This window comes from Myotis brandtii, unplaced genomic scaffold (assembly GCF_000412655.1).
Source record: "Myotis brandtii unplaced genomic scaffold, ASM41265v1 scaffold982, whole genome shotgun sequence".
Lineage (NCBI taxonomy): Eukaryota > Metazoa > Chordata > Mammalia > Chiroptera > Vespertilionidae > Myotis > Myotis brandtii.
Genome location: NW_005372084.1, coordinates 1,315,028 through 1,331,760, shown reverse-complemented (window position 1 = coordinate 1,331,760; position 16,733 = coordinate 1,315,028). Strand labels below are relative to the sequence as shown.

At 35.4% G+C, this 16,733-nt stretch overlaps 1 protein-coding gene across 2 annotated transcripts in view; it reads right to left on the bottom strand.

The window, feature by feature from the left end:
• Positions 1 to 237: 237 nt before the first annotated feature.
• The window catches only part of BLOC1S5 (biogenesis of lysosomal organelles complex-1, subunit 5, muted), a 47,595-nt gene continuing 31,099 nt past the window's right edge, over positions 238 to 16,733 (bottom strand). For both annotated transcript variants that reach the window (XM_005886398.2, XM_014533441.1), the window contains exons 4-5: positions 15,151 to 15,209; positions 238 to 1,523 (exon numbers count right to left, since the gene is read on the bottom strand). In XM_005886398.2, the coding sequence (XP_005886460.1) occupies positions 1,344 to 1,523; positions 15,151 to 15,209 (239 nt within the window). In that variant the 3' untranslated portion in view covers positions 238 to 1,343. The remainder of the gene's footprint in view (positions 1,524 to 15,150; positions 15,210 to 16,733) is intronic.

Genomic DNA, 16,733 nt, shown 5'->3' with positions numbered 1-16,733 from the left:
TTGAAATATTGCATTTGTTATTATTTTTTTTTAATATATTTTTATTGATTTTTTACAGAGAGGAAGGGAGAGGGATAGAGAGTTAGAAACATCAATGAGAGAGAAACATCGATCAGCTGCCTCCTGCACACTCCCTACTGGGGATGTGCCTGCAACCAAGGTACATGCCCTTGACCAGAATCAAACTTAGGACCTTTGAGTCCGTAGGACGACACTCTATCCACTGAGCCAAACCGGTTAGGGCTTAAAATATTGCATTTAATTTTGCTTTGTTTACGGCAAATAAAAAATAACTTAGTTCCTCAATTACACTGTTAAGTGCAGATTTTTAAAGCTCACAGTGATGACTGAGTTGGTACATGTTTCATCATAGTACACCTGCTTATGAGAACAGACGCTAACACTAAAAAGGATTTACATTTAACATGGATTATTTGCCATATGGGTAATTACTTCTGGCATATTCAGAGCCAGAATAATTGTATGATTCCAGAGGAACTCCTTGCAGATTTTGCTGATTACCCATTACACAGTTGAAACATTTTAGAGATTATTTGTCTTACAAAGCTCACCCACAGCAAAAGAGACACAAAAATGAGGTAAATACTATGGGCAAGATTATGGTTCTTGGAAAGGCTAAAAGTCAAACTATATTTTTGGTAAGTTTTTCCTTCTAAGCATGTTTTAAAAGCTGAAAGTATGAAGTGCTGGAAGGCCACAAAACTTAATAAGTGTGTCTTGTCATCAGTGAAACACATGGCATTATGCTGCACTGCAGACTCTGTAACCTTTCAGCAGTTCAACGACCAACAGGGCCACCTTTGCTACAGTAGAGAGTGTTTTACTCTCACCTCTCATAAAGGTGACCTCTGTTCCAAGGACCATTGTTTCTGTCTATATTACTGATGGAATAACACTCTACACATTCTTCCAATAGCCAAGGAGGCTAAAGCAGGCAACTACTATATCTGCTTTCTAAGCCACAATAATAAGCTAATATTAACCCCATATAAGAATGAAATTATTTTTCTAAGAGGTCTATACTTACAGTTCTCTGAGATAATCAATAACAAAGAAGACCAATTCTGATTAACAAAAAGTAAATTTATCCAATTTTTCTTCCTACTCTTGCCCAAATAATTATACATAGGCACTTAAACAGGAAAGATATAGCACTCTTCTTCCACTAAACATTTAATTAGTACTCCAGTAGAAGTTTCTTTCTCCTGATATGAGTGTCACTAAATATATTGCTAAGCTTGAAGCAGAGGCTAAATGGTTTGATGAGAATAGTTAGTTCTTTGGGGGAAGTCAATGCTTTCACACCGTTGTGGTTCAAGTTCTCAAAAGGTTGAAAATTTTCCTAGGTCCTTCTTCATTTCAGCATATTGTTCTTTAAGCCTCTCCACAGCTTTTCTGTGCTCTTCATCCACTTCAGCCTGTTTGTTGTGTTGTTCTTTCATGAAATCTTCCCACTGGATTATATGCTGGTTTTCACTAGCTATTATATGGTCATTATAAATCTGAGAAAAGAAAATTTGAAAGTCATGTGTCATTTTCCAGACAATTATTTTTCTATGCAGAAGAGACAAACATAACTTTAACTCTTGATATTTGGTTACTATAGCAATCACAGCTTGAAAATCACAATGATAAAACTGCATTATAGTTTTAATGACCAACAAGAACACGACATATTAGAAACTTACTATGACTGAACATGGGTATCTACATTGTCGAAATTTCAAAAATGTCTAGTATTGTTAAATGACAAAATCAAATACAATTCAAGTAAATTTTCATACCTCTATTTCTCCTCAAATACCATTTAACTGCATATAACTTTTAAATAAAGCTTAAAGAATATATGCCAAAAATGATTATTATAAGAAATTTAAAATGTATATCTTACACAAAATATTTCTTTAAATGCATTAAAAATAATTATTCATTGTTAGTCACTCAAGAAATCTCTTCTGGTTCATTTCCATTCCTTAAAGCAAACAAACTCCAAAAGCATTGCTGTCAAATATTTGGAGATGCCCCTTAATATTTCTATATGAGAATAAAATTTTTGCTTTTGAGAGCCACAACAAGAGATGAAACAATGTATAAGTAAAAAAAGGCATAAATTTAGTATAATTTCAATTATTATCTTTGTTTTTTTTGTCAATTATTATCTTTGAATATGTACAACAATGAGCTAAAGAGAGCATGAAAAATAACTTTATATCTCTGCCTCAAATATTCTACATACAACTTTAGAAGTTAAGTTTTGAGACAAGCTAAGTCCTATTCAACAAACAAGCAAAATGTGATGATGCAAACCATAGAAACCTACAAAACACCTAAAGCCATTACTAATTCCAGCACACTAATGTAGACACCTGGTATACTTATGTACTGGTAGCTCAGCTGCTGGAAGAGAGCTATAGGAAAAGATAAAACCAGGTTTTCATGCGGCCCATAAAGTCCTGGCTGCCTTACTTTCTCTCTTATCTGGGACATGATGAGAAGCAGGAGGAAGAGCTGGATAAGCCATCACGTTCTAAGTATTTATGAAATGCTTATTTCTGTTAGCTGTTTTGTGTATCTTATCTACTTCTATAAACCTCTCTTACACGGTAACATTATTCTCATTTTACAGACGAAGAAATAAAGGCTTAAGGACACTAAATTTACTTCTCTATGGTCACTCAGCTATGAAGTTGCAGAGTCTCACTTAAGTCTTTCTAACACCTATGCCTTTTCTATCACAAAATGTAAATCAGATCTTTCCAGAGGAAGTTCTCCATAGGTAGCCAAAAGTCTCTTTCACAAGACCAAATAAAAAAGGCTATTGCAAGAGCTTTTTCTGCCAATCCTATGTGAAGTTCCTCAGCACAGAGGCTTCTCAAGTAAAAAGAGGGTGAGGGTCTGAAGTTTGGATTATAGTAAAACATTAGCCTAAAATATGTCCCATAGACTTTTGGAATTTAAATAGGTATTACAGTGGTGAGGAGGGAAGGTTAAGGAGGGTTTTACAGATCCAATAAAGTTGGGAAGCAGGTTAAGCAAAATCCAAAACATTACTTTTTAACTTTTTAGCCTCATGGATTGTAATTGTCCAAAATATACATAAAATAAATTATTTTCATAGAACTTTTGCACTATTAAATGAGAAAGCCATTAGACTAAAAAGAAAAGACAAAGGCAAATAAAATTCCTCAAAATGGTATCTTGTTTTAGCTGTAAATTAATTTTTAATAAATACAGAGGACATTAACATCCAAGCTCAGATGTTATTTAAAAATTTATTATTTTATTTTTAATCAAAACACCATAATTGGCTCAGCTGACCCTGTGATTTGGACCTGGTTCCACTTCCCCTCAGGCAGCTCAACAGAGAAAGATGAAGATCTGGGAGGCAATAAACCTTGCTTCAAATTCTGGTTCACTTATTACCAGTTGTATGATGCTGAGCAAGTTAAAAAGTTTCTTTAACTTTAAAATGAGAAAAACAACACTTTATATTCATAAATAATATTTGTAAAAATCAGAGGTAATACATGCCAAGTTCCTAGCTCAGTGCCTGTGGTGCTTAATAAAAGGTCAATATTATTATTATTATGCAAAATCACAAGTACCCTGGCCGGTGTGATTCAGTTGGTTGGATGTTGTCCTATGCACCAAAAGGTTGCTGGTTTGATTCCAGGTCAGGGCACATGCCTGGGTTGCAGGCTCAATCCCCAGTAGGGGGTGTGCAGGAGGTAGCCCAATAGACGTTCCACTCTCACATCGATGTTATTCTCTCTCTCCCTCTCCTCTCCCCCACCCCCCGCCCCAAATAATTAATAAATTAAAATAAAATCACAAGCAAAGAATCTGGAAGGCATGTCACACTACTTTTTATCCTCTCCAATTTAAGTTTTTTTGGTTCTTTAACTGTAGTCATTTAATTTTAGTAATACTTTCTTGTAATAATTCGAACAATAGAAGTAGCTCAAATAAGTTTCCTCTTTCATTCCCATATTCACTTCAATCCCCTTTGATGATTCCACTATATACTATTTTGCTATGTTGCCATAGTTATATTCAAACAGATTCACATTAAGTCTTATAGAAAGTGATAGTTCCCCTTCCCCCAACACATACACACCAAATCTTTTCCAAGTATTATCTTTTTTTTCCTAGTATTATTAATAGTTTGATGGGTAGTCAAAAGATTTTTTCCTATATTTATACAACCATATATTTTTTAACAACAAAATGAAGTCACATTACATATGACAGTTTGCAGCTTCCTTTTTTTTCAGTAATGATATAATCGGTACTAGTGGCAGACCAACAGCAGGAGGGTGGGTGAGCTCTGCCCTGGGTGCAAGCAATCAGGGGGTGCAATGTCTGTACAGAATTTAAATCAATGACACAAAGAGCTGAAAGACCGTCTTTTATTACCACCAGGCACTGGCAATACTGAATAATGTCACTAATAAAATACTCCTAAACCAAAAATCTTGCTTTGGTTAATCTCCAACATTTACAGGGAACTCATACAACTTAACAAAAGGAAGATAAACAATCCAATCAAAAAATGGGCAAAGGACCTAAATAGACACTTTTCAAAAGAGGACATTCAGAAAGCCAAGAGACATATGAAAACATGCTCAAAGTCACTAATCATCCGAGAGATGCAAATCAAAACAACAATGAGGTACCATCTCACACCTGTCAGAATGGCTATCATCAACAAATCAACAAACGACAAGTGCTGGAGAGGATGTGGAGAAAAAGGAACACTCGTGCACTGCTGGTGGGAATGCAGACTGGTGCAGCCACTATGGAAGACAGTATGGAGTTTCCTCAAAAAACAAAACATGGAACTCCCATTTGACCCTGTGATCCCACTTCTAGGAATATATCCCAAGAAACCAAAAACACCAATCAGAAAGGATATATGCACCCATATGTTCATAGCAGCACAATTCACCATAGCTAAGATCTGGAAACAGCCTAAGTGCCCATCAGTAGATGAATGGATTAGAAAACTGTGGTACATCTACACGATGGAATACTATGCTGCTGTAAAAAAGAAGGAACTCTTACAATTTGCAACGGCATGGATGGAGCTGGAGAGCATTATGCTAAGTGAAATAAGCCAGTCAATGAAGGAAAAATACCACATGATCTCACTCATTCATGGATAATAAAGACCATTACAAACTTTTGAACAATAATAGATACAGAGGCAGAGCTGCCTCAAACTGATTGTCAAACTGCAGTGGGAAGGCCAGAGAGGGTTGGGGGGCAGAAGGGAGGGGAGTAAGAGATCAACCGAAGGACTTGTATGCATGCATATAAGCAAAACCAATGGACATAAGACACTGGGGGGTAGGGGAGGCCAGGGGATTGTCAAGGGGGGGGGGGGGAAAGGAGACACATGTAGTAATCTTTGTAATACTTTAAGCAATAAAAAAAAAAATCTTGCTTTGGTCTAAGTCCTAAACAATTGCTGAGGTTGTTGAATTTTAACAATATATGTTACAAATTAACAGATTTTTATAGTTAATCTTTAATAAACGTTGTATTCTACACTGGAGTTAATTTATAGGACACCCACTTTAAATAGCCAGTCCTGGACAAAGTTGAAATCAGCTGTTCATTTCAAATGTAAATTCCCAGTAGCTAAGAATCATTTCAGTTTTCTCTGGATGTTCAGCTCCTCCAACCTCTGGGTAATTAAATATTCTTGCATTTAACCAATGATGGCAGAGCAACTGCTGAAATAAAACCCGAATTAGTTTCAAATCTATCATTCTACATTACCATACCATTTTTTGTACTTAAATTTGTATGTTTTTATTTGTATTTACAATTTTTATAATGCGGAAATATCGGGAGCCATTAGAATAGTTTTCAAAGAAACAAAGACAGCATTGCAATTTTTGAATTTATTGTAAAATGTGATTTTTATAAATCTCTTCTAGACTTCATTTGAAAAACTTTTTGAAATGTATAATAAAAGTATTTTCAATCAACTATGACTCAAGACAGATTGATAAATCTGATATACTATTTTAAGTTGAATATGCAAAGGTCAAATTTGATGAAGTCATTAATAAATTTGCATAAGTTAAGAATCAAAAGCAAACTATAATATTATTACCATTACTGTAACAGACCAATATGTAGGTAGATATGTTTTTCCTCCTTTTTTCAAAAACTATATTAATGTACTTAAAATGATTACTCTCTTACTTTTTCCTTTTGCTGTTATAGCACATTTAAATTGTTTACTTTTTTAATGGTATAATTACGTACATTAAGTTAAAAAATACTATCTGCATTTTTTTCTTATCATTATTCTTTAACATCAGGATTATTATTACAAATAATTTTGTCAGGGAGGGGTTTAAAGATGATCTATTCTAGTGTCAAATATGATAGGTACACTGCTCCTATGGACCTCTTTCCAAGGTCACACAGTGAGAAAGGGGTAGAATCAATAGTAAAAATCTGGTTTTCTGCTCTTTTTTGCTATATAATGCTGTTCAAACAAAACATAGTGAGTCATGCGGATTGGCAAAAATGAATATGTATTTCACATTCCAATATCAAAAATAATTAAGAGATTTTAAAAAACACAATGTGAATCACTTAAGATATATATATTTTTTAGTTAAAAATAAAAGTACAACTAACTTTGGTCTCATTTTTCTTTGTTTCTTCTAGCAAGTGATCATAAAAAATCATGTGGTATTAAAAATCAAAGTCACACAAGGAGCAGATGACTTTATTAGTGAATTCTACCAAACATTTCAAGAATTAACACAAATCCTTTTCAAACTATTCTAAAAAAAAATTAAAGAGGATGGAAGGTTTAACTCATTCTATGAGGCCAGCACTGTGCTAATACTAACTGATACAACATATACCTCAACAAAAAACTAGCAAACTAAATTCAACAGTATATCAAAAGGATCAGATGCTATAATCAAGTAGGATTTGTTCCTGGAATGCAAGGATGGTTCAACACATGAGAATCAACTGACAAAATACAATACAACAACAGAATGAAGAAAAAAACACATAAACATCTCAATTGATACTGAAAACACATTTGACAAAATTCAACACCCTGACATGATAAAAACAACTTAAAAACCAGTAATAGTAGGAAACGATCTCAACATAATAAAGGCAATATGTGAAAAACTCACAGCTATCATATCTGATTGTGAAAAACTGAAAGCTTTCCCTCCAATATCAGGAACAAGACAAGTATTCTGCTTTTTCAACTTCTATTCAACATAGTATTTGAAGTCCTAACCAGAGCTATTAGGCAAGAAAATACAAGGCATCCAAAATGGAAAGGAAGAAGTAAAATTATCTGTATTCACAAACAACATGATTTATATGTCAAAAATTGTAAGATTCCACAAAAAACTGCTAGAAATACTAAACAAATTGAGCAAATCTACAGGATACAAAATCAATATGCAAAGTTAGTTGCATTTCTATACCCTAACAAAGAACAATCCAAAAAAAAAATTAAGAAAACCATTCCATTTACAACAGCATTGAAAAAGAATAAAATACTTAGAATAAATTTAATCAAGGAGGCAAAAAACCTGTATGCTAAAAACTACAAAACATTGTTGAAAGAAATTCAATGGAAAGGCATCTCATGCTCATGGACTGGAAAATTTTATTTTGTTAAGATGTCAATACTATCCAAAGTGATCTACAGATTTGATAAAATCCTTATTAAAATCCCAATGATGTTTTTTACAGAAACAGAAAAATCCATCCTAAAATGTACATGAAGTGACACCAAATAGTCAAAACAAAAACAATTCTTGAAAAAGAAGAGCAAAATTGATGTCTCATACTATGTTAACCATGTGTTCATGATGTTTTTACATCTGGGGCCTTGCTGACCCTGGAGAGACTGTTCCTTCCAGAGCTAACTTATTCCTAGAGATAGTAAACAACCACCCTGTGAGAATACCTTTTATATGCAAGCCAACCAATACAAAGCCCATACCCTAACTACCTTCTTTATTGGACTTGCACATTCTGGGTCACTACCTACCTACCCTGGGCCAGGTACCAGACAACTATGCTCTTATGCCCCAGAACTTGATAAAATTATTCGAACTAAGCAATCCTAAGCCTGATTACCCTGCTTCATATGTAACTTCCTTTGGAAACCACAATAAAAGCTCTTGCCTATGTTTTCCCCTCTTTCACTCTGCCTGACAAACCCTAGTGCTTTCCTACATGGTCCTGTGTACACAGCATGCCCCCTTCTTTTGAGAACTATGAGTAACAAATTATCTTTATTGGAGATGGCAATCATCTCCAATCTGTTGGCTTCACCAAATCTAAATAATAAAACCTACATTAAAAAACACATTTCCTAATTTCAAAACATACTGCAAAGCTACTGTAATCAGTGTGGGACTAGCATAAAGATAGACATTTAGACCAATGGAAAAGCCCTTTGTCCATTTTTTATCAAACTGTTTTATTGTTGTTGTTGTTATTGAACTATATAGTTTTTAAAAATATATTTTTAATATTAACCCATTATTAAATACATGATTTGCAAATATTTCTCATATTCTGGGGAATTGCCTTTTCACTCTGTTCATAATGTCATTTAATGCACAAACATTTTTAATTTTGGTGAAGTAAAAATAAAAATTTACTTTTACTTTTGTTGCCTGTGCTTTTGGTGTCACAGGCAAGGAATCATTGCCAAATCCAATGTCATGAGGTTTCCCTGTTTTCTTCTAAGAATTTTATAGTTTTAGGCCTTACATTTAGGTCTTTGTTCCATTTTGAAATAACTTTTGTATATGATACAAGGTAAGGGTCCAGTATCTTTTTTTTTGCATGTGAATATACAGTTTTCCCAGCACTACTTGTTGAAAAGATTGTCCTTTCGCTATTGAATGGTCTTGGCATATAAAGATTTAATACAATTCTCATCAAAATCCCAATGGACATTTCTACAAAGAAGATATACAAATGTCCAAAAATCTTAAGAAAAGATGTTCAACATCACTAATCATTAGGGAAATGCAAACCAAAACCACAATGAGATAGCCATTAGAATGGCTACTATGAAAAAAAAACCCACCAGAAAATAACAAGGATGTGGAGAAAATGGAATGCTTGCACACTGTGCTGGTGGGGCGATAAAAATGGTGCAACTTTTGTGGTTCCTCAGAAAATTAAAAATAGAAATACCATATGATACAGTAAGTCCACTTCTGGGTATATATCCAAAAGAATGAAAAGGAGGAATTTGAACAAATACCTGTTTACCCAAATTAATAGTAGTATTATTCACAATAGTCAAAAGGTAGAAGCAACCCAGTATCCATTGATAGATGAACAGATACACAAAATATAATCATCTTTAAAAAGGAATGAAATTCAGATACATGCTACAACACAGATGAACTATGAAGACACTATATAACAGAAGCCAATCACAAAAAGATAAATGCTATATGATTCCATTTAGAAAGAAACCTAGAGTAGTCAAATTTTGGAAACAGAAAGTGGAATGGCGGTTACCAGGGGTGAGGAGGGGAGAATGGGGCATTAGTGTTTAATGGGTACAGAGTCTCAGCTAGGAAAGATGAAAAAGTTCTGGAGATGGATGGTGGTGATGGCTGAAGAACAATGTGAATGTATTTTATGCTACTGAACTGCATACTTAAAAGTGCTTAAACCGGTAAATTTTATGTTAGGTATATTTTATCACAATAAAAAAATTCAAATCAGGTTTCAGAGGATTCTTCATAAATGAAACCAACTACATTCTTTTATAAAGTGGACACAACTGATTTTCTGAAGATACATTTGGAAAATGCCAAAAAAAAAAAAAATTGAAGAGAAAGTTTGTTAATGAGCTACAACTGTATACTAGGAGTAATTAGCTTTAATGGTTTTGTCTCTATAACAAAGTGAAAAATAGTAATAATAAACTGTCTTACATATATCCCATTAGACATAAATTTAAAGAGAAGCCAATCTTGAAGCCAAACCATTCTAGGACCAGGTCTAGAAATGAACTCTGGGACACATAATACATTTCTGCATGCTTTAGTCTAAGTCAGTGGTTCTCAACTGGGAATGGATTTTGATGCTTCTGTCTCCCAGATTTTTGGTTGTCATAGCATAGGTTAGGGGGAGGTGCTCCTGGCATATAAGGGGTAGAGGCCAAAGATGCTGCAAACATCCTACAAAGCGCCGAAACCGGTTTGGCTCAGTGGATAGAGCGTCGGCCTGCGGACTGAAGGGTCCCAGGTTCGATTCCGGTCAAGGGCATGTACCTGGGTTGCGGGCACATCCCCAGTGGGAGATGTGCAGGAGGCAGCTGGTCGATGTTTCTCTCTCATCGATGTTTCTAACTCTCTATCTCTCTCTCCCTTCCTCTCTGTAAAAAATCAATAAAAAAAATATATTTTAACAAAAAAAACAACAACAAACAAACAAACAAACAAAAAACATCCTACAAAGCACAGGCCAGCCCCTCTCCACCCCACAAAGAATCATCTGGTCCAAAATGTCAATAGTGCAGAGGTTGAGAAACCCTGGTCTCAGAGAAAACTCAGTCTTAAAGGCCCTATGGAACTTCTGTCAGTAATACACGTGCCATTAATTGTACATATGCCCAACACAAACAAATGAAAAAGTATTTACTTTGATAAGAAGTGTCAGAATAACAACTGTCAGTAATGATGTTAAATAGAATATTACCTATTGATCTATTAACTCTGCATTTTCACACTCTATCAAGAACAATGTATAATCTATGCTATCTCACTGATCTCATAAAACTCATACTGGGATATAACTAAATCTAATAAATATTTGTGGACAAGATGAATCAAAGGATTCATGTTTACTTCATTACTATCTCTAGTTTGGTTGAATGGGGCTTCAAAAGTTGATACTTGTGTATGGAAACCAAGTTTAAACTATTCACACATATTAACAAGCTCATTTCCCTTGATGGCATATTTTTAAGAGCCAGTGAATTTTATAAGCTACTTGTATTTTCTTTTATTTTTATGCTACTTGTATTTTCATTGCACTACTCTTATTGCTAGCATCCAAAATACAACTTTGTATTAGTGAGTCGTTTTCAAGACATTTATTGTTCTTATGAATGTACTTTTAGATATCAATTGTGGGAAATGTGATTTGGATGAATGACGTTTATCATAATTTACTTCCCACAGAATTCCACAAATTGTCTTGACATAAAAGAATTAATGATTAATGGCAAGAGTCTATTTTATTCCATTACTACTCCCATCTTTCTTTGTTCTGAGAGCCATTCAAATACACAAAATGTAGCCAACAGTATAACTAAGGACAATAATTAACATTAGATTGCAAAATGCAGCTAGACGTCAATTTTGCTTTGTACATATTTGCTAGATGAGAAATTAAACTTTACCTCTATGTCTTTTATATATTTGTAGTGTGAAACCTCTGCCACATCAAAGTTTTGGCAAAAGCCAGATGACAGAAAAAAAAATTCTTAAAGATACGTATTTCAAATCTATTGCTAACTACATAAACTGAAAAAGAAATAAAGACTAAAGGTTCATTGCCTTGGAAGAGTATAAAAGCAGCGATTCTCAACCTGTGGGTCAAAACCCCTTTGGGGGGGTCTAACGACCCTTTCACAGGGGTCGCCTAAGACCATCGGAAAACACATATGTAATTACATATTGCTTTTGTGATTAATCACTATGCTTTAATTATGTTCAATTTGTAACAATGAAAATACATCCTGCATATCAGATATTGACATTACGATTCATAACAGTAGCAAAATTACAGTTATGAAGTAGCAACGAAAATAATTTTATGGTTGGGGGTCACCACAACATGAGGAACTGTATTAAAGGGTCGCGGCATTAGGAAGGTTGAGAACCACTGGTATAAAGAATTTTTATTCTTCTAGGAAAAGCACATCTTTGTGTGACTTATAGCTGGTTAATTTTATTACGTTATTTTGAGAAAAGAAAATACTCAGGGTGGCTGATTATGCAAGTAGGTTTCACAGGCTCCATATCAGTTCTTAGTGAAACACAACATTTCAGTACATTCTAAAATAGTAACTTTAATGTGTACTCTATAGATAGTTCAGTAACGTTCTCTAACATAATACCTATAGAAATATATTTAAGACTAAAATATTCTAAGGGCTTTCTTATTTCTTGAGGCTACCTTAAGAAAAAACAACCAGGGACAGCATCTTTTAATTCAGAAAATCATGAATGGGCAGGATTTTCAAGGGCTTTGCCAACTCTAATAAACCACAACAGGGCTCTTATGCACAAAGTGACTGTCTGCACCTTAAACAAATGATTGAACTGGCAGGGAAGATGTGCCACCTTACATATGAAAAGTGATATACAATTTGCAAAACCATTTCACATAAACCACGTAATATAATCTATCAGGTAAGTAAAATATTAATCGATAAGGTTAAGTAAAATAGGTATTTATTTTGCAGATGAAGAGCTTGAAGCTCAAGGCATTGTCCAAGAACATACAGCTAGCTAATAAAGAAAACAGCTAGAAATAGAAGCCACTGTACTTTTTTTTTTTTACCAAATCTGGTGATTTTCTTACTTACATATAATATAGTTAATACACCAAATGTGAAAAAAGTTCAAAGTGCCAAGAAGAACCATTCCAATTACAATTTAATTTTAGGTTAGTTCTGCTCAAGGATGAAAAGAATTGCCATTTTATCAGAATCATAACTACTCTGACGATGTCTTCGAAAGACCAATAATGTGTGAGAGCATATTCACATAAATCTGCTTAAATCACGCAGCAACATGTTCAACATGCATAGGGCACCCTTTTTAATTTTCATTGTGAAAGCCAAGAGAATTGCACATGTTACAGCCAGGAATAGCCAGTGTTCTTACAGAAAAAGTCTTTTTGCTTCTCAAACACAGAAATGCTCCTGGTGCCTTCACTAACAATTCGTTTAATATAGCAATCAAGGTTCTCCACAATCATCCTCAGATATAACCCGTTAGATCAGGGTGGGGAATGTCCGGCCCGCAGGCCATATGAGACCTGCAAAATCATTTCGTCTGGCCCTGCCAAGGCATTAGGTTTGAGTTAATTAAATGTTCGACCAAATATAATAGGCTAATTTTTAAAATATATATTTGTATTCATTTCAAAGAGAAAGGGTGAGGGAGAGAAACGTCAATGATGAGAGAGAATCATTGATCTGCTGCCTCCAGCACACCCTCCACTGGGGATAGAACCTGCAAACTGGTTATGTGCCCTTGACAGGAATCGAACTGGGGACCTTTCAGTCTGCAGGCCGACGCGCTATCCACTGAGCCAAACCGGCTAGGGCAAGCAGGCTAATTTTTAAGTTGATAACTTTGTATGGCCTGCAAATGATGTTATAAATACCCAAATGGCACTTGGCAGAAAAAAAGTTCCCCACCATGCTTTAGATAGTCCACATCCCAGCTCCACAGACTACTGAATTCTAACATCTTTTGTCTTTTCTCACATGATATTCGTCATCCTCTCATATTTTTCTTCCCATATCCTGTCAATTGAAGTCCAACTCATTGAGCAAGGTTGGAACGAATGCTAGCATCCTCCTAATAAATTACTTTTTTGCCAGATCCTACAAAGTTCCTTGTGACTGGACCACAGCTTTTACAACTTTTACTTTATCCTTCATTATATTAGTACTAGAGGCTCGATGCACAAAATGCATGCAAGAGTAGGCCTTCCTTCCCCGGCCGCTGGCACTGGCTTTCCTCTGGCACTAGGGACCCAGGCTTTTTCTCTGGCCACCAGCAGGCACCCAGGACCCGGGCTCCCCTCGCAGCCCTGGCTTCATCTGGAAGGTTGTCTGGAAGGATGTCTGGTCTAATTAGCATATTATGCTTTTATTATTATAGACTAGTGGTTTGGGATCCCTAGACTTTTACCTCCTGAGTATACAAACTGCTTCAAACTTAACAAACTAAAATTTTTCTCCTAGCAAAGTAGAGGATTAAAAAAAAAAAAAAATCTGTCCAGCCAGGAAAAGCCCATTGAAGCCCCCGTTCCTGCCTCTACAGTGCTCTCTAGACACAGTGCAAACACTCCACCCAACCCAGACTTTCCTGCCTATGGCTTTGCCTTGCCCTTTTATCAAGGTGCTCCGCAATGGCCTGTTTCCTGACCTGGCCTGCTAGAAACAATCCTACTCTTCTTGGGCAGCCTTCCCCCCTGGCTTGAATGTCAAGTTCTTTCAGTAGGCTTGATTCATCAAACTGTTCAATATTTAAACTTTATATCAATATTTAAAGTTGAGCAGAGGGTGAAGAAATTCAAACTGGGGCAAGGTTCATTCCATTATATTTTTACACAATGCCAAATCTGAACCACAACACCTTCCAGAGAAATGGAGATAGTAACACTCGTTGAAACACGCACATGCAAAAAGGTGTGTATTTCAGAATGACTTAGCATTTTCAACATTTCTTAATAAGTGTATCTTTATTGGTTTAAAGCAATATATAAGCTATATAAATAATTCATGAAAATTATATGTGAAAACACCAAATTATAACAAGGACCTTAAATCCTTAAGCTATTTTTCCACATCTGAATTTAGTTAAGATATAATTAAAATAAGCAAAGCACTACCCGGCAAGTGATTCACATGCACTTATGACTATTCACTAAATAACCCATCCACAGGCATGAAGGCTTCCTTTTCTAGAAGAAATATACATACTATACTCAACGCTTCAGGTGCAAAGGAAGATTTATATTTCCAATCTGGTGAGTATTTTTTGTTCCATGTAAAAGTCCTATTCTCTCTCCTCCATAAGACAAATACCACTTTCAAGGAAAAGATGGAAATGTTGAAAAGGTGGAAAAAAAAGGTCAAGGTCTGTAATTTAAACTATAAAAATATGGATGGTGCAATCATGTGCCCATACCTCTTCAAAACATCATGAATGAGCCATTTTAAAATCTTTTAAAATCATTGCATAAAAAACCCAATTCAGATAACTTCTTTTTATCAAAAGCTAATATGATTATAATAAAAGCCCTGAAGTTAGAGGCTCCAATACCCAAATGATCTACTTTTACCTTTTTTTGTTCCTGCTCCCTCTGTTGGAGTCTACAGACTGAGTCAGTAGCTGCTTGCACTGAAATAAAACAGAGAATGGGTTTTCAATTAGCAGCCCTTGATCAATGAAAGAATGACCTGGGAAAACAAATATGTGGATTGTTTTAGATCTCAAAAAACTATGCAAAACAACAACAACAACAACAACAAAACAACCATGATACTATTTTGGTTGTGGTGGGGTAGCAAAAAAAGTTCTACCAATATATTCAGTATGTCATAATCAGAACTACCATCATTCTTGAGCTTTGAGTTGCAAGCCAAAGACATTTAAGTACTAATTCAAATGACAAATTGTCAACAATAACCATAGAATTCTCTAAAAAGATATAAACTTAGCATTACATTTTGATTGTGCCTTTACAGTGTCTTTCCCATTCACTAGGCCCCTCTCCCTTTGTCTCTTGCACACTACTGCTCTCTTGCAGATATTACTGGAATGCTTCAACAATTTTCTACTATTCTTCTTGCCTCTGCTCTCGTCTTCAAATTCATCCTGGCTGCCACTGCCAGATTCAAACTTCTCCAGATTGTTTTCATTGAGTTGTTTTCCTTTCTAATGGACCAAAACTGTTAGTAATAATTACTATAGTTATTTATTAGTACTATGGTGCCAAGACCTGTACTTTCCATGTATTATTCCTTTTAATCCCACTTTTCTATTTAGAAGAGGATCACTGTCACACTTTACAGAGTATTGGCATTTGTAAAAAAACAGGGGTAAAGAGGTAGATGTCACTCAAGGAGGTAATATGACTAACTAGTGACCCAGCACGTGAAATCGTGCAAGACCCGGGACCCCCCCGCCCCCAATCCCAGTGTGGGGCGGGACCCAGAGTCAAGTCCCCACCCACCCGCGCACACCTTGCTGCACACGCAGCCCCGCCCACCTGTGCGCAGCGAGGCCTCCTGGTGACTGGTCTTTGGTTGTTACAGCGTTACGACCACTGGGTTTTTATTATATAAATACAAAAAGTAGGATTAAAATCAGATCTCTGACTCTAAAGACTTGACTCTTATCCTCAACACTCCATTCCTCTTATAATTTCATCGATGAAGCTGGTTTTAATCCATCAGTTATTTAAACCTTTTCAATTACTGGATCCATTGTATTTACATAGATAAATGTCATCACTTACTTCACTGTTTAGTGTGCAGGCTAAGAGTCAGACTTTGTTAAATCTAGAGCTGAGCACTTATTAGTTGTCTCACTGATCTTTGGCATGTTTGTTTACTTATTCTTTCATTCATTTGCCAAATATTTATTGCCAGGTGCTGTTATTGCTACTGTTGCTAATTTTGTAACATCTTAGTTCTCCATTTGTAAAACAACAAAGAGGACTTCAGAATTGATACAAGAATTAAATAAGATAGGATAGAACCAAGATGGCGGCATAGGTAAACCCCCGAGTTTGCTGCCTCGAACAACCACTTCAAAAATACAACTAAAAGACGGAAAGGACATCATCCAGAACCACAGGAAGGCTGGCTGAGTGGAAATTCTATAACTAGAAGGAAAGAGAAAAGCATACCGAGACTCAGA